This window comes from Cervus elaphus, chromosome 14, assembly GCF_910594005.1.
Source record: "Cervus elaphus chromosome 14, mCerEla1.1, whole genome shotgun sequence".
In the NCBI taxonomy this organism is placed as follows: Eukaryota; Metazoa; Chordata; class Mammalia; order Artiodactyla; family Cervidae; genus Cervus; species Cervus elaphus.
Genome location: NC_057828.1, coordinates 63452016 through 63471404, shown reverse-complemented (window position 1 = coordinate 63471404; position 19389 = coordinate 63452016). Strand labels below are relative to the sequence as shown.

General features: G+C 35.8%; 1 protein-coding gene across 1 annotated transcript in view; it reads right to left on the bottom strand.

Moving 5' to 3' along the window:
- XPR1 (xenotropic and polytropic retrovirus receptor 1) overlaps positions 1-19389 on the bottom strand; it is a 200392-nt gene that overhangs the window by 59050 nt on the left and 121953 nt on the right. Inside the window, exons 3-4 of the mRNA XM_043923014.1 lie at positions 11100-11201; positions 1898-2121 (exon numbers count right to left, since the gene is read on the bottom strand). Of these exons, the coding sequence (XP_043778949.1) occupies positions 1898-2121; positions 11100-11201 (326 nt within the window). The remainder of the gene's footprint in view (positions 1-1897; positions 2122-11099; positions 11202-19389) is intronic.

The following is a 19389-nucleotide window of genomic DNA, read 5'->3' as shown; positions in this document are numbered from 1 at the left end:
TGCTATTAATAATACAAAGAAACTCTAGATTATGAATCCTATTATTTTAGTTTCATGTAAATTAATGGAAGTCCTAAACGTAAAACATTTTCATTTCCATTTTCCCATGTACAACTCTTTTCAAAATAGCTAATTTATATTATTTTGCTTCTTTGATGAAAAGAATATATCCAGAAAATATTCTGGATATATCATGAACTGAATACATTTATTAGTTCTTTGCTTTTTAAAGGACTGGTATAGCTATTCATCTCCCCCCTACTCTGCAAACATGTACAAACAAGCATGGAAAACGGACTATCATCTATTTCTCTTAACTTTCATTTTGTTTTCATACATTCTGTTTGGGGATGGGTGTGCAAAGAGCCTGTGGAAAAGAAGTGATCATAGTTATAGGTTTTGCTGATAATGAGTAGGAATTTCTACTTTTCCTCCATTTCAGCAATATAAAAATACTATACTTTTCTATATTCTCAAATTCTATTGTTTTTTGATCAACAGAAAAAAAATACAAAATCGTGGATTTGCAAGTTTCTTTAAAACAGATCTCCCAAATTTCCTCATCATATATCTCCATCAATTTAAAAAAAAAAAAAGAGCAGTCATTCTAAATTAGGTTTTGCATGCTTGCTGGTTTGTTAATACTTTTTTTTGATACTTTAATAGATCATTTTAAACTCCCCTTGGGGAGGATACCTCATGATTTGAAGACTGGTTACAATACATTTTCCCTTCTCCTCATTTGCAAAATAAATGTATTCTTACAGTATAGATAGTCTCAAAGGATAAAAGAGAGATAAGAACTTTTATGAAAAATTATTTTTCCAGAAGCGTTTTTAAATAATGACCCCAAAACAAAAACTTACGGCAAAATTAATAAAATAAAATTTAATAAGAGTACTTCCCTGTAACAGTAAGCATAATTAATAAAATATGAAATGTTAAAGAAAGTAGAATTATGAAAGGGAAAGATGGAAATAAATAAATGCACTAAGGACTTAACATTACTGCAGACATGACACCTTAATTACATTTTATTTTAAAATTCCAATATTCATCCATGGTAATATTTTTATTATATAATCTCTAGTTTTTATATAGTGATGATCTTAACTAGATTAGAAGTAATAGTGACAAGAATAAAATGGAAATACAACAGCACATTAGGTTTCTTTAAAGATATGGGAGATATTTTTGCCTGTTTAATTATTTATTATTGAACAAATAATCTGTTTTTCAATATGTTCTTTACAGATTTAACTATATGAACAAATTTACAATTTTGAGTGCCATGAACATGAATAAATGCCATGCATTTCTATAAGTTAGTATACATAGTAGCTCAACTTTTCAGACTGGATTTTAAAATTTTCTTTTGCAGGTCTTTTTTTTAATAGTCATATTGCAGATAATAAAACTGAAAGGGCTCTTAGTGGCAAGTTGAAAAGTCAGTATCTTTTACATTATTTGTGTTAGTTGCAGGAAAGTTAACAGTTCAGTTGCTTTTGTGGAAATTTTGCTGTAGGTGGGGGTATAAATGTTCTTACATAGCTAGCAGTGATTGGGTAGATATATATTATTTCTTACTTCTACTCACTATTTAGAGATGCTTCTAAAAATAGGTAGCAGACTACTACTCTTTGAGTCAAGGGTTACTCCTGAATACTGTATAAAAAGGTGTGGGGAAAATTATCTTCAAAACCTAAGCCTTGTTAACATTATTTTATCATCTCTGATATCTGATTTTAAGAATAAATGAAATTCCAATAAGAATTGAAAGAATAACACGCTAAGAATTTCCCTTTTTGGACTGACACATTAGTATAGCTCAAGGTAATTCTAATATAATTTCTCAATCATTTAAAGGTTCTATCCTCCATGATAAGAACTGAAGTACCTGATAGTTCTGCAGCAGGATAAGACTGAGGTAGAACTCGCTGAAGGCCAGTTTAAGGTCTTTAATATTCCTATGTTGGACACGTTCCTCATGGGACAGGTGGAAGACTGGCTTTCTGCGTTGTCGCAGCGTGGTAACACCAGTGCTTTCTTTCTGCGCATCCAGTGATGATTGAAGTTCATTCTGAAGGGTAGCAAACCTGCGCTGAGCCTCTGCGAGCTTTTCTATAAGGAATAAAACAGAACTGTCAGATCATCAAGATAAAAAAACTCGCAAAAGTTCTCACTGACTTCTGAATTTTAACTAATTAGTTTCCCTAAAACTTCTAGGGAAAAAACACTGCATTGTAATATTTAGAAAGAGATAGGAAAAACATGTTTTAGGGTAATAGCCTCCTTTCATTCTAGCCCACACTTCACCCCCTGCAAAACCTCAAGTGTACTCTTTCTTTTTACAGATGAAGAATGGTGACATAGATTTAAGAGCTGCTAAGAGTGAGACTACAAAACGATACAAGCTGCTTTGTAATCTGGAAAACAGTTTAGAGATTCTCAAAAAGTTAAAACATAGAGTTACCTTAAGATCCAGCAATTTCACTCCTAGTACATACCCAGGAAAACTGAAAATAAACATGCACACAAAAACTTGTACATATACACAAACTGGTATTCATAATAATCAAAAAGTGGAAACAACCCAAATATCCTCTAACTGGTGAATGGTAAGAAAAATATGGTATATAGATACAGTGGAGTATTGTTCAGCCATAAAGAATGAATTATTGCCATTTGCAGCAACATGAATGAACTGAGAGATTATTACAGCAAGTGAAGTAAGTCAGACAGAAAGGCAGCCAAAACATAATCTAGGAATCAGGAGGGGGAAGTAGGAGTGGCTCCTTTCTCTATTATATGAAATATCAATAACCTCAGATACACAGATGATATACCACCCTTACGGAAGAAAGCAAAAAAGAACTAAAGAGCCTCTTGATGAGCGACTAAACTGAACTGAACTGAATTTTTGCCTCCCAACATGCAACTTGAGTTCTGCCTATTGGGTTAGTTCTCAAAGGGAAATGCTTCTTTCACAGAACACAGCAATGGTTCTACTGAATTGGAAGATCAGACTTCCATCTGGCCATTTTGGGCTCATGATACCACTGAACCAGAAGGCAAAGGTGTTTACTGGTTAAAGTGTTTCTGATTACCCAGGGGAACAGGTAACACAACAGTAGCAAGGAGGATTGTGTCTGCAACCCAGGAGACTCTCTGGAACACATCCTAGGACTTTAATGATCAATAATAAAAGTTACTGAAAACTAAAGCAATCCAAAAAAGACAGAATTACTGAGGATTCAGCCCCTTTAAGAATTAAAGTCTGGGTTATCCCACCTGGTAAAGAATCCTCATCAGCTAAGATACTGGCTGAGGGCAAAGGAAATATGGAATGGGCAGTGGAAAAAGAAAATCATCGATATCAACTACCACTTCTTGACCTTCTTGTTCTGTCTTTTACACGTCTTGTATAGTCCTCTCTATCTCTTTGTGTTGCATTCTGAGTACTTCAGCTCTACCTTCCATTTTATAAATTCTCTCTTAAAGTCTACCCAATTCATAGTGTAAGCAATTTTATTATCATTTAAAAATTTCTAATTGATTATTTTTAAAAGTCAATTTTGATAGTTGCTACTCTGCTCATGGTTTTGATTCACTCTTTTATGTCTACAGTCATAATAAGTATATGCTTTATTTTGCATCTGAAAATTTTCAAATTCTATATATCCTTTCATTGCTAAACTGTATTTTGCCATATGGATATACCACATTTTGTTTAAATGTTCATCAGTTCATAGCCATTTGGATTGTTTTTAAGTCTTTTTAGGCCTTCCCTGGTGGCTCAGATGATAAAGCATCTGCCTACAATGCAGGAGACCAGGGTTCAATCCCTGGGTCAGGAAGATCTCCCGGAGAAGGAAATGGCAACCCACTCCAGTATTCTTGCCTGGAAAATCCCAAGGAAGGAGGAGCCTGGTAGGCTACAGTCCATGGTGTCACAAAGAGTCGGACACGACTGAGTGACTTCACTTTTCTTTTAAGTCTTTTCACTATATAAATTATGCTGCTGTTAAGATTCACATACAAGTTTTGTGTGGACTATCATCTTCATCTTTGCAAATCTGGGCTCAATCCATGTTTGTTGCATGAATGAATGACTATGTAGGAAAAAAGTTCTCTCTACTAATTCAAGTTCCTACACAGACATAAGGAAAAATAAAAACTTCAAGGGTTATTTTGTTACTTTCTTTAAACTAGTGATTCTCTTTCTCAAGGACAAGACTATCTAGAAGAGCATGTGAGGGAGAATCCCTAGGTGGGAGTGCGGAGGATAAAGCATATGGAATTAAAACAAAAATTAATGTTACTACAGTTATGGTGTGAGAGTTCTAAACTTATCCAAAGGGGCATAGGTTTTAAAAGGATGAGAAAGACTGCTTTTTTGACACCAAGTGTCCACGTCTATTTTGTAATGATATCACTGTTTTCTAGAGTTAGACCTCCAAAAAGCTTCAAAGTGTGAAGGTCGCTCAGTAATGGCCAACTCTTTGCTACCCAATGGACTGTAAGCCTGCCAGGCTCCCCTGTCCATGGAATTCTCTAGGCCAGAATTCCAGAGTGGGTAGCCGTTCCCTTCTCCAGGGGATCTTCCCAACCCAGAGATCGAACCCAGGTGCATTACAGGTGGATTCTTTACCATCTGAGCCACCAGGGAAGCCCAAGAACACTAGAGTAGGTAGCTTATCCCTTCTCCAGGAGATCTTCCCAACCCAGGAATTGAATCGGTGTCTCCTGCATTGTAGGTGGATTCTTTACCAGCTGAGCTACCCCAAAAGCTTAAATGAATGGAATAGCAGAGAATCTAGAAAAAAGTATTAAATATGTATATAAAATATATTTGGTCTATCAATAGTTATAAAAAATAAAAATGAATATTCCTAAGCAATTTTATAAATACTGATGAAAATTGTCTATTTTGGCAATAAATTCCAATTTCTATTCATGCCAGTGAACCAAGTCACACTCTGAATAAGAACAGATTACTATTATAATATCTGCTTATTCCATAACCTCTCATATAATAAGATATTTGATAAAAATTTCCAATAACCATTCAAGAACTTTCAAAGCACTTGAATCCCCTCAAAGAGCTAAAAAAAGGTTATAAAGATCTATTTTAGTTTTAATGAGATTTGTATACATATTTTTTACTTTTAGAAAAGTTGTTTTAGAAATACAAGGCATCTTCAAAATAGCAAAGCTATTATGTTGTCATGCAAATGAAGAATAATTCTTGATTAAATAAAGTAAATGTCTTAGCACACTTTTATTGTTTGTTTGTCTTTAAATATTATCATCTTGCAGATTCAATTTATGGACTTCACTGTTACCTGAGATAATAAGTTTATGAGAATGTTGACCCATTACAGATGATTCAGGTAATCTTGTTATATTACATGCAACTTTTATACTGCTTTTATGTGGAATTCTTATGACCTGAAATTCTTACAACCTCATATACTTAAGGCTAAAACCTCTATGTGTGAAAATAATATTCTATTCTTCCATTCTTTTCTCTCTAATCAATAGCACTAATTTTCTTACAACTCCAGCCTCAGCTGACTGACTACCTGTTATCCTCCTTACCCCCAAATATGTTACAGACTTTAATGCATTATGCATCTGGATAGGTTTTTCCCTTTTCTTGGAACACTGTACTCCAATTCTTCTCACAAAGCCATTCCCAAACACACTCTGCCAAAAGGATCTGGCAAATGCCCACCCATTTTCAAAGACCAAATTTAAATGTTTCTGTTTATGCATCTTCATGTTTGTTTCCATAGTACTTTGCAAAACTCTACAATAACAAGCATCATAAAGTTTTAAAAGATAAAATTAGTAAAGAAATGTATTTGCACTCTGATATTTTCCATTCTACTATATTCTCTTGCTGTTGTTCACTCACTAAGTCATGTCCAACTCTTTGCAACCCCATCAACTGCAGCATGCCAGGCCTCCCTGTCCTTCACTATCTCACAGAGTTTGCGTAAACTCATGTGCACTGAGTTAGTGATGTTATCCAGCCATCTCATCCTCTGCCGCCCCTTCTCCTCTTGCCCTCGACCTATAATCCTTTTCATATTTTTAAAAAATGCTTGTGATGACCCCACAGCAGTCACCAGTTATTGGCTTGCAAGCTACAATTGTTTAAAAGAACACTAATTTAGATGATAGTCTGCCTTTTTTGTGAAGATTCAATCCTGAAACTATTTTACCCATGACTGGGCATTCCCCATGCTTTCAGTCTTAGAAAGAAACAAAAAGAAAAGCAAGTAGGGAAGGAAGAGGAAATAAAGAAGAAAAGAGAAAGAAAAGGTTAGTTTGGGTTGTAACTCTGTCCTCACATGCATAAGAAGAAGCCCTATATCCTTTTGTTAATGTAAGTCAATTACTTCCACAGCAGAGTAATTCCTGCCCTTGACTGCTGATTTCCGGGCATATGGAATCAGAAATAATTGGACACTTAATACTAATTGACTATCACTTAAATTAAAAAATTAAATAAACTCTTTTGATGTCTAACTTAAATAAAATTAAATGCACATGTATTAAGTATATGGCTTGATGAGTTTTGACTCATCACCACTATAATCAAGAAACAGAATACTTCATGCCAGAAAGTTCCCTTATATCCATTTGGTTTCAATTACTGACCGCCCTCCCCCCCCATCCCAACTAGGAAACTCCTTATTTTCTGCCATTATATGCCTAAAGGTTAGCACTGTCTTTTCTAGAACTTAATGTAAATGAAATGATATAATGTAAAGTCTTTGGCTTCTTTTGCTCTGCAGGACATTTATTTTGGGGCTTTTTGTTTTGTATTGGGGTACAGTCCTTTAGCAAACAATGTTGTCATAGTTGCAGGTGAATGGGGAAGGGACTCAGTCATACATGTACATTATCCATTCTCCCCCAAGTTCCCCTCCCATCCAGACTGTCACACAGCATTGAGCAGTTTCCTGTGCTATACAGAAGGTCCTTGTTAGTTATTGATTTTAAACAGAGCATTCTCTAAGTCTGTGAACATTTTTAAGAGCCTCCATATGCTGTATGTTCTAGTAACGTGTTGCTTTTTGCTGCTGAGATGTATTTCACTGTAAGGATAAACTGTATGTTCAACCATTTACTTGCTGATTAATATTTGGTTGTTTCTAGTTTGACCTATGTTAAATAAAGCTGCTGTGAACACTTAAAAAAATAAAATAAATTATTCCAACCAATTAAAAGGACTTCCCTGTTTTAATTGTGGAATACTGAAAGCAATAGATACAGTCTAAGATTCTTTTAAATGTAGGCACACAAAAATACTCCTTAGAAGCCAAGTATTTTGAATGAAGGGAGAAAGCAAATTGGTTCAAGAAAAGAGAAATTTGTGACATGAAGTAACTTGTACTCCCAATGGAAAAGAACAGTACTGGCCGTCATAAAAAAAAAAGTTTCTAGCACTACAACCTTCAGTTTGTATTGACTGATACCACTTTCAGTAATAGCAAACAGCTGGAAGACTTCTAGGTCAGGTATTAGCAAAAATGTTACCATCAAAAGGACATCTTTAAAAAATTTCCCTCTCTTCCCATGGCCTTCAAATGTTGAAGATTTAATCTGTAACTCTAAAAAACACTTCTATCTTATTAGCTAAAAATATGTAATAAGAAATAAAAAACTTACATTAGGTTTTCTGAAATACTGAGAACAGTTTGATTGTTTACATGTGAAACCCTAGAGGGCTGAGAATCACTTTGCTCATTTTACAGGTACATACGTAGATGCATAGGAAAGTTACATACATCTTAAAAAAATTAATAAAGTTCAAAAATCCAAAAAACAATTGGTAAGTGATAGACTTGGTATGAAAATCAGCATCTGTATTTTAGTAGTGCTCACACTGTTTCACTGGTTTGGCTTCCATAGCATTTCTGGGGGGACTTCAAGGTTTCAGCCAAGGCTGTGCTCAGTTGCTCAGTGGTGTCCAACTCTTTGTGACCCCATGTGACCCCACCAGACTCCCCTGCCCATGGGATTGCCCTGGCAAGAATACTGGAGTGGGTTGCCATTTCCTCCTCCAGGGATTACTCCCGACCCAGGGATCAAACCCACATCTTCTGCGGTTCCTGCCTTGGCAGGCAGATTTCTTTACCACTGAGCCACCTGGGAAGCCCTCAATCAATGCTAGATCTCACTTTAAAAATAACCATTTTTAACTGACCATTAAATAATTTGTGAGATGTGACTGGGTAGAGGTAGGGTTTAAAAGATGAATTCATCCCTATATGATTAACAGTTTTTCATGTGCCCTAATATCTGAGGTTTGCAGTCTACAAGACAATCTGCCACAGAGAAGGCGGCTAAATAAGGAGGAAAATGATACCATCTAGGATAAGTGCCAAATTCTATTTCTGTCAGTCATGTCTTCATATTACCCATTACTTCTTGACCTGGCAAAAAGTCTGAAGACTATCAATTTGTACCTACTGCTTAATGACATCAAGAGACATGCTCCAATGGCTCTGCCACTACACACACAGATAGGAAGTTATTAACTCATAACTCCCAAATTTTTTTTTAGTAGAAAGCCTAAAATTATCTTTGAAAAGTAACCAAGTCTAAGATATCATTTTTCAAACTAAGGGTTGTAACCCAATACACAATCATGAAAGCAATTTAGTGTATAATAAATTAGCATTTAAAAAATCAAATAGAGAATAAAGAATATATTATAAGTAGTAAGAATAAGTATTGTTTCATGAGAGTATTTTTAATCAAATATATTACACATACCCACATATATAGATGTTTGCAAACATACATAAAACACACACATCTGTCTGTATGATGAAGTCATAATTTATATGTATTCAAAAAAATAACTATGTATTAATTTATTTTTGGCCGTGCTGGGTCTTTGTTGCTGTGCAAGCTTTTCTCTAGTTGTGGCACATGGGGGCTACTCTCTAGTTGTGGTATGCGGGCTTCTCACTGCAGTGGCTTCTCTTGTTGTGAAGCATGGGCTCTAGGGCACATGGGGTCAATAATTGTGGCTCCCAGACTCTAGAGCACAGGCTCAATAGTTGGGGTACATGGGCTTAGCTGCTCTGTGACATGTGGGATCTTCCCAGATCAAGGATCAAACTCATGTCTCCTGTATTGGCAGGTGGATTCTTTACTAGTGAGCAACCAGGGAAGCCTTGCATGCATTTTTTATTGCAACTCAAAATATATTAAGTATCTAACTATTGCTAAGAGCAGATATTTAATTTTCTTTGGAAATCAAAAAACATTACCTGTTTTTTGTCATCTAATTTATACTTAATTAGAGTTGGGTTCAGAGAGCCTTCCCAGAAAAATTATAGTAAAAGAAAAATGCTAACGAACTTGACTTTGTATGTTTCTCATTTACAACCTTAGATCATATCCAATGGACTTTTCTTAGTCTAAACACTCTTTCCTTTGTAAATGCCTTCCTCTTTTAGTCTCCATTTTCCTCACTCTACATTATATGGCTGCCCTCTCATCTGTCTATATCCTGATTCCTCTTTATTCTCTTACTTCCTAATTGTAGAAATTAGGGTTAGGAAGTCTAATTTCTTTGAACACTGTAATTTCTGCTGTACATTTTTAACCCTTGTTGAAAAGCTATGCATTTGCATGGTGTCAAATAATATTTCTGTTTTGTCTCTGCCTTCTACATACTTGTAACAAAGTGAAAAGGACATGTATATATGCTATGCCCTTTCAAGCTCTGTGCCTTTGCATAAACTGCTCCCTCTGCCTAGGAAGAAATCCAGCCATAAGTGAAAAATGAGAAGGAAAACACAGAGTTTAGAAATTTGCTTCCTTTTTAAATTTATTTTCTGTTTAAAGGAGTGACCTGCTAAGGAGACCATTTATTCAATAAGTCTTAGAGGAAATAATTTCTGGAACAAGGTCTCCAGGAGCTGAAACTCAGTCATTAGTTATAGAATTTGCCATGGACTGAGGAGATATATCTTTTCTACAAATATTAGAGGAAAATAAATAAGGGTAAGAATGTCTATAGGTATTTGAGGGGAGGGGAGTGGCATAGATCTGCATAAGTATTACACACCAATAGGAACTGAAAGTCTTTATTTTTATTTGTGAAGGATGTGTAATGAACATGATAGGAAGGATGGTTGGGTCAGATAATTCAAGAAAATGGTATGGGGTTTAGAAAAGCACTCTGGAGTATGGAAAAGGGCAGAGTAGGACTCACAGGCAGCTTTGAGAACATAGTTAAGAATGCAATAATGAATTTACAGTGGTTCACATTTGTTTTGCTGTATGTTTTTTTTTTCCCCCCAACTGTCCTAAGCAGCCTTGGGGTAGGAATGAAGACGGTAAAAGGCTGGTAAAACTCTATAGCTGGAGTTTTGCCAGGCAGAAGCAATCAATATAAGGCAGCAAGGGTGAAGGGATTAAAAGCACAAGGACTGATAGAAATGAAAGTAATTTGGGGAGGACCCTGGTCAACTGGAACAGGATGAAGGAGTCAAGGATTTAGAGTTCTGTGAGATGGAAAAGCAGACAGATGTTAAAGGAGTAGGGGGTAAATACATATATAAAAACAAAATGTTAAAAGGGTCAGACATAAAGAGATAAGTTCTAATATTTTCATCTCAACTCCAATCGCATTTGGTAGATGCCACTCTGGAGGCCATATCCTAGAGAGTGACATATGAGTGTTTCATGCAATGGAAAGGCTTAAAAGTGACATAGTTAATAATCTGCAGCCATGTCATTAAGCTCTGAGAGAAATGGTAAAACCACGTTTCTGACTCTTTAATACTCGGGAATGGGCCATGGTGAAGCTTTATCAAAGTATCAATTCATAATGAGTTCCTGAAATCCTTACAACTGCAAGAGAATTGGGCAGTGACCATACAAAGCTCACAGTGAAGTATCATATGTATTCCTACCTCAGCTAAAGAAAATATCCCTTAATTGCAGTATAGTAGGAAAAGCCCCAATCTAAAAATGGTCAGAAGTTTCAACAATGACATGGTAGAGTTTCTCCTTCCTTAGCAGCAGAAATTGTTTCCTATATGTTGTACCAAAAAACTGCTTACCTGAATAAAATGTGTTGATTTTGGCAAGTTCTTTTTCACAGGTTTGGAAAAACTTTTCTTCAAACTTGGCAAAATACCTCTTTACTGTGTCCTCATCTGTAACTGAAAGCAAGGAAAACAATATTTAAAGTTAATGTCCAAAGACCAACTAGGGAAACAAAAATGTAAGTTACTAATACTTTCTTAGTCTTCAAAATGACAACAATATATGCATTTCTTTGAAAAAATGAACTTGTGAACCATACCAAGGAAAGGTTAATCAAAGGCTTCTTCATAGGCACATAATTTTTTAAACTGAATGAGGTTTTCTAAATATCTACTATAATAAATTTATAGTGGTGGAGAAAATAAGTGTTCGTAAGACTTCAGAAGACACTACTGCAGAGAGAGGTGATCAAAGTAGGCTCAAGGTACTGGAAGGTGAAGTGAATAAGATTCAGCAGACAGTAGACTAATACTGCATTTAAAAATGCAGAAGAAAATGAAGACATGAATATGTAATGGTTTCTGGAAAAAAAATGAGTTGACTGTTATACCTACCTACTCATTTTCACCTTAGCTGCACCAGACATAGAGAAAGAGACATAGACTGATGGTTATAAATTAGATATTCCAAATGTTCAGTTGCTGGATAGCAACATAAATGAGTTAAGTATGTGGGTAATGGTGCAAGAGTGGTGATAAATGGCAACTGACACATTCAGGATAAGTAGTGGTATGGATTCTAGTTAACAGCAGAGCACAAGTCCATCTAGCTAGTTGTTGCCTAGGTTGTCAGATCTTCCAATTTTTCAGGGAGAAGTAAAATATCTAGATATTTTAAAAACACTGTGTGGGCCAATCAATGTATGTCTTTGCAGGCAGGATCCACTTTGTGAGTTGTCATCTAGCATATTGATTTACTCAATCTTGTAGTACAGATATACATATCTTCAGGAACCCCAAGGCTAAAAAGGGTATGTTTCTTGCCCAAGTGAGCTCTGACTAGACTCCAGATGCTAACTGTAATTTAGAACTATCTTATTTCTGGATCTCTAGGGCACTCTAAGCTTGAAATGCCCAGAGAAAGTATAGGTTCTTTTACATCCCTCAGATGCTTCAAATCTTAGGAGAATCCTGGAAATCCTTAAATAATTCACCCCTCCAGACATAAGAGAAATAGTATTTCCTAAGCTCAACATCCAGAAAACTAAGATCATGGCATATGGTCCTATCACTTCATGGAAAATAGATGGAGAAACAGTGGAAACACTGTCATCAACTTTGTTTTTTTTGGGCTCCAAAATCACTGCAGATGGTGATTGCAGCCATGAAATTAAAAGACACTTGCTCCTTGGCAGGAAAGTTATGACCAACCTAGATAGCATATTAAAAAGCAGAGACATTACTTTGTCAACAAAGGTCCGTCTGGTCAAGGTTATGGTTTTTCCAGTGGTCATGTATGGATGTGAGAGTTGGTCTGTGAAGAAAGCTGAGCGCCGAAAAAATGATGCTTTTGAACTATGGTGTTGGAGAAGGCTCTTGAGAGTCCCTTGGACTGCAAGGAGATCCAACCAGTCCATCCTAAAGCAGATCAGTCCTGGGTGTTCATTGGAAGGACTGATGCTGAAGCTGAAACTCCAATACTTTGGCCACCTCATGCCAAGAGTTGACTCATTGGAAAAGACCCTGATGCTGGGAGGGATTGGGGGCAGGAGGAGAAGGGGATGACAGAGGATGAGATGGCTGGACGGCATCACCGAGTCGATGGGCATGAGTCTGAGTAAACTCCAGGAGTTGGTGATGGACAGGGAGGCTTGGCGTGCTGCGATTCATGGGGTCGCAGAGTTGGACACGACGGAGCGACTGAACTGAACTGAAGTAGTATGTAAAACACACACACACACACGCACACACACTAATTCCAGAGATATTTTAAAGAAAACAAAAGCTTAAAATGAAGTTTTAAAAAGCATGTTCAATCTATTCATTTAATTTGAAAACAAAAATGTAAAAAAAAAATAGCACTACTACTTCTCTATTCTTATGCTTTAGAACTGAACAATTTATGCAGGATTCTACTAATTTTGCAGTAAAGAAAGGATGGCTACTTTAAGTTCCTCATGTAAGCTTAGCAGCTGAGGTACAATAAAGGCTGTAACTGCCCAAGGCCAGTGAGAATTATTTTTTCAAACAATAAAGCAGGTCAAAGCTTTTTGAAAAACTGACCTTGAGTTAAAAGATGCTCCATGGTATATGCTACTCTGTTTTTTCTTCTGGCCTCTCTAAATGGCTTTCAGGATCTTAGTTCCCATATCTGGGACTGAACTCGGGCCCCCATAGTGAAAGCACTGAGTCCTAACAACCAGACAGCCTGGGAAATTTCCAGATGCTGCTTTTATAATATATCTGGCTATAGTTTATTTAGAATAAGAGCAATATCTTACTCTACTTATCTACCCACTTTTTAAAAATTTTAATTTTATCCTCTATTGTATTATTAGGAAAAAAACCCCAACATGTCCTAATGTCAATCAGTTACAAAACTATCAATTCAATTAGTTACAAAAGACTAAATTTAGTTCAAAGAAATCTTGTGTAAATATGTCCATATATTAGCAAGATCTATCAACAAACATAAGATTAACATCAAGAGGAAAAAAAGGAAGAAAGATGAAAGGGTGGGGGAAAAAAATCCAGAACTGGCAAAGAATGACTCAGAGAGTACAGCTGTAAAGACCCTTTGCTCTTAATTAAATAAATATTAATACGTCAGTTATATTAAAGAGAGAGAGAGAGAGAGAGCGAGAGAATAACGAGAGATCTGTCATTTCTGTTACAGTTTTATCTCTACTTTCCATTTGTGGATGGCAGACCATTTCTTTCTCATCTACCACTCCCAAAATTAGTAAGTTATTAGCAAATAACTCTAAGAGTACTAATCAAGGTAAAATATTCTTACTGCATAGCAACCACCATCAAGTGCTTTTTATAGCAATTTTCAGGACTATATACATATATATATATATATATTTTACCATAAGTGTCATCTTATTTTCACATAAAATCTCTCAAAAACCAATTCTTTAAAACAATTAGTAACCTCAAATTTTTACGACTACTTTCAGTTTTCTTAATTTCCAGAGCTTTGAGAGATTGAAGGTAAGAATTATATATTTTTTTATCTTTACAGATCCTATGTCCAGCATAATGTCTGGTACACAGTATGCACTCCATATTTCATTTTTTAAATTGTAAATATGAAACATATTTGTTTCATAATAATTTTGAGAAAACTGTAACTCTCTATTAAAGTTTAAAAAGACTAAACTCAAAAAAAATAAAATAAAATAAATAAAAAAAATAAAAAGACTAAACTCCAACAATTAAATATTTGTGTACAAAGGAATGATGCTGACCCAAATATAAATTTGAAAAGTATAAAACTTGTAAAGAAAAACAGGTATAAATCTTCATGATCTTAGATGAGGCAATGTTTCCTAAGATAACTTTCCAAAAGTATAAATAATAAAAGAAAATACTGATAAAGTGGAATTCATCAAAATTAAAAGCTTAGGTGTTTAAAAGGGCACTATCAAGAAAGTGAAAAGACAACCAGAGAATGGAAGAAAATATGTGCAAACCATATGTCAGATAAGAATCTAATACCCAGAACTCCTAAAACTCAACAACTAAAAGATAAATAGCCCAATTAAAGCCAATTTTAAAAATGGGCAAGGATCTGAACAGACATATCTCAAAAAAAAAGAAAAAAGACAACAAGTGTTGGCAACGGTGGAGACAAACTGATACTCTTGTATATTGCTGGTGAGAATATGAAATGATGCAGGCACTTGGGAAAAATGTTTAAGTTCCTCAAAGTATTACAGAGCTACCATATGATCTGGCAATTCCACTTCTAGGTATATACCCAAGAGAAGTGAAAAAAAAAATTGTGCATGAATGCCCAGAGCAGCATTATTCATAATAGCCAAAAAGTGGAAATAATAGAAGAGTCTCTAAACTGAAGTAGGATAAACAAAACATGGCATATCCATGTAATAAAATATTATTCAGCCATAAGACGCAGTAGTAGTATTATACATGCTACAACACATACAGCATGTAGTAGTAATATACATGCTACAGAACAGACCTTGAGAGTATTATGGAAAAGAAGATAACACTAAATATAACATATTACAAAATCCCATTTTATACGATATGTCCAGAACAGTTAAATCCATAAAGACAGAAAGTAGACTAGTAGTTGGCAGGGGATGTGGGGAGGGAGACTGGGAATGATAAAAATGTCTTGGAATTAAGACAGTAGTGATGGTTGTGCAATCTTGTGAATATATTAGAAGCCACTAAATTTGTATTTTCAAAGGGTGAAATTTTACGGTATCTGAATTATAACTCAATAAAAAATATTTTAACTCCAAGTTTAACCCTATAACAGAAACACACTGAAACATTAAAGCCTATTTATTTATTCAACAAATAATTATTGTCCTATAGATGACGGGCTCTGTGCTAAACGCTGGAGATAGAAGAACAAGATAGATGTGGTTTCTGCCCTCATAAAGTCTATAGTCTAATGACAGAAGCAGAAAGGGAAAAAACCCACACAAAGAGTTACAAACTAGAAGGTATAATGAAAACACAAACAGGGTATTGAGATAGACTGAAGAACCAGAATGGATGACTATCCTTTTTGGCAGGCTAAGAGATCATCAGAAAAGACCTTTCCATAGGAGATAACTTTTTATCTGAAACCTGAACCTAAAACATAAGGAAAAGAAAGGGCAAATGATTACCAACAGAAGGAACAGTGCATTAGGAAAGAAATTCGGGTGCCGGAGGGGACCTGAAAGCAGATCACAATGGGACTGACAGTATAATGTGACAGGAGGTAAGGTCAGGGAAGTAAGCAAAGGCCTTTACATACAGGAAGATCATGTTGAGTTTAAATTTCATTCAAAGTGCAATGGAAAGTTTTGAAGGGTTTTAAGGAGGAGTCTAAAAAGTAGAAGAAAAAAGTAGAATTAGTTTAGTTTTACTAAAAAGATAATCTAAAATACCATTTCCCAGGACATTATGTATAGAGATGACAGGAAAGGAGGAGGAGAAGAATTTCAAGGAATTCAAGTAAGTCTGGGAAATACAAGTATAAGCTGATCTCTCTAATGTAGTAATTCTCAATGAGGGATGATTTTGTCTCCTGGGGGTCATTTGTAAATGTCTAGAGGCATTTCTGTTTCTTAAAACTAAGAGGGTGTTACTGGAGTTTAGGGGATAGAGGCCAAGGATGCTGTTAAACACCCTATAAGGCTCAGGACATCATCTTCTCTCTTTCCTCTTCCTCAACAGAGAACCCGAAATGTTACCACCACCAAGTTGAGAAACTTTGCTTCAAGGAAAAAGCTTTACTATGCAAACATACATTGTTATTATTTTATAAGGAGGAGAAGTAGTATACTATTTCTGAAAGTTATTTATAAAAACACAATCTTTCTTGGGGGTAGAGGGAGGCTAGGGAAGGGGGTGAAGAACATTTATTAAAATTTTCAAGAATATGATTCTGTGGAAAAATAGTTTGAGAGGCATAAACTTTAATATTACCACCATCTCTGCATTTTTATTATATTCCATATGCAATAGCTTCTATGGCTTCTTAGCATCTCAAAAACTATTCATAAATGAAGATGGCTGATAAATAAAAATTAACATGTGACTAGGTTCCATCAAATATAGGAAGAATATTTAGCACTACTGGTTCCACGCTTTTAGGAAAAAAAAAAGTGTTCTGAGATTTTTTTAAAAGTGTGATTTACAAATAAGGAATAAATAACTTAAAATTCTATTTTTTCCCAAATGCTACTTCATCAACAGATGGGTGATTATATAAAGCATATGGCAAAGAAGGATTTCAAACATTAAAATGTTACTCTAAAATCACTGATGTAGTAGAAATAGGACTAATTCAGTGTCATTCATTCAACAAGCAGTAAGTCCCTCCCATGAATCAGGCAATGAGCCAGGTGCTAGGAATATAATGATAAGCAAGATACATATAAACTCTGCCCTCAGAGATTACACCTTACACAAGGAAGCAGACTTTAATCAAATACTCACACAAATATATGAACTGTAATATGGGTCTGAAGAAAAAAGTAAAGGTAAAAATAAAAAAAATTAGTGGACCCAATCTAGTCTGCAAGAATTGGGAGAGGGGCAGTGAGGGAGTCTCTGAAAGTCATCTGAGATGAAATCTGACAGGTAAGTAAGCATTCGCTAGAGCAGCAGAAGCACTCCAAGCAGCAGGAACAGCATATAACATGATATTGTAAAATGAAACGAGCAGGAGACATTTGAGAAACTGAAGAGGACAGTGTAACAGCAATCCAGGGAGCAAGGAGGACACCGGTGGCAGTTAAGGCTAGACAAGCAAGCAGGGGCCAGATGAGTCAGGCCCTGTAGCACAAAGGCCTAGCCTTTTCCTATGACCAATGAGACATCCTTGTGTGATCAGATATGTTTTGTAAATGAGGAGATGTGGGGACACTAATCAGATCTGGTATCAGTTCAGTTCAGTTGCTCAGTCGTATCCAACTCTTTGTGAATCCACGGGCTGCAAGGCTTCTCTGTCCAGCACCAGCTCCCGGAGCTTGTTCAAACTCACATCCCTTGAGTCAGTGATGCCATCCAACCATCTCATCCTCTATCATCCCCTTCTCCTCTTGCTCTCAATCTTTCCCAGCATCAGGGTCTTTTCCAATGAGTCAGTTCTTCGCATCAAGTGACCAAAGTATTGGAGTTTCAGCTTCAGCATCAGTCCTTCCAATGAATATTCAGGACTGATTTCCTTTAGGATTGACTGGTTTGATATTCCTACAGTCCAAAGGACTCTCAAGAGTCTTCTCCACCATCAAAAGCATCAATTCTCTGGTGCTCAGCTTTCTTTACAGTCCAATTCTCATATTCATAAATGACTACTGGAAAAACCATAGCTTTGACTAGACGGACCTTTGTTGACAAAGTAATGTCTCTGCTTTTTAATATGCTGTCTAGTTCTGTCATAGCTTTCTTTCCAAGGAGAAAGCCTCTTTTAATTTCATGGCTACAGTTACCATCTGCAGTGATTTTGGAGCCCCCCAAAATAAAGTCTGTCACTGTTTCCATTGTTCCCCCATCTATTTGCCATGAAGTGATGGGACCTGATGCCATGATCTTAGTTTTCTGAATGTTGAGTTTTACACCAATTTTTTCACTCTTCTCTTTCACTTTCATCAAGAGGCTCTTTAGTTCTTCTTCATTTTCTGCCATAAGGGTGGTGTCATTCTATATCTGAGGTTATTGATATTTCTCCCGGCAATCTTGATTCCAGCTTGTGCTTCATCTAGCCCAGCATTTCGCATGATGTACTCTGCATATAAATTAAACAAGCAGGGTGACAATATACAGCCTTGACAAACTCCTTTCCCAATTTTGAACCAGCTTACTGTTCCAGGTCCAGTTCTAACTGTTGCTTCTTGACTTGCATACAGATTTCTCATTAGACACTAAGGTCTCCTGAGATAGGTATTCCCATCTCTTTAAGAATTTCCCACAGTTTGTTGTGATCCACACAATCAAAGGCTTTAGTGTACTCAATGAAGCAGAAGTAGATATTTTTCTGGAATTCCTTTGCTTTCTCTATGACCCAAGATGTTGGCAATTTGATCTCTGGTTCCTCTAGTGACATATAATTGAGATGAAATTATCTCATTGGCACTAGCTTTGACATAATTGGAATTATTTATCACCCCAATGAATGCTGATCTAATGTCTGCTAGTCAAAAACCACCAACAGATGAAATTATTGTTGTTGCTCAGTTGTCCAGTCATGTCCAACTCTCTGCGACCCCATGGACTGCAGCACGCCAGGCCTCCTTGCCCCTCACCATCTCCCAGAGTCTGACCAAGTTCATGTTCATTGTTATCATTGATACCATCCAGCCATCTCATCCTCTGACACCCTCTTGTTCTGCCCTTGATCTTTCCTAGCATCAGGGCCTTTTCCAATGAGTCTGGTCATCAGATGATCAAAATAAATGAAATAGCAATAAATAATTCCAAAGAGGGGATAATTCAATAGCAAAACAAATCATGTATACCAGTGTTTTCAAGTATTTTTTGCTTTCAAAACCTCTAAAAAAATTTTTGAAAAACTATCTTGAATAAAATTATGACAAAATGTTTTGAGCACATTTAAATAGTTATAAGCAATGAAATTTTTGATGCATCATAATTATTTGCATTTTAAATT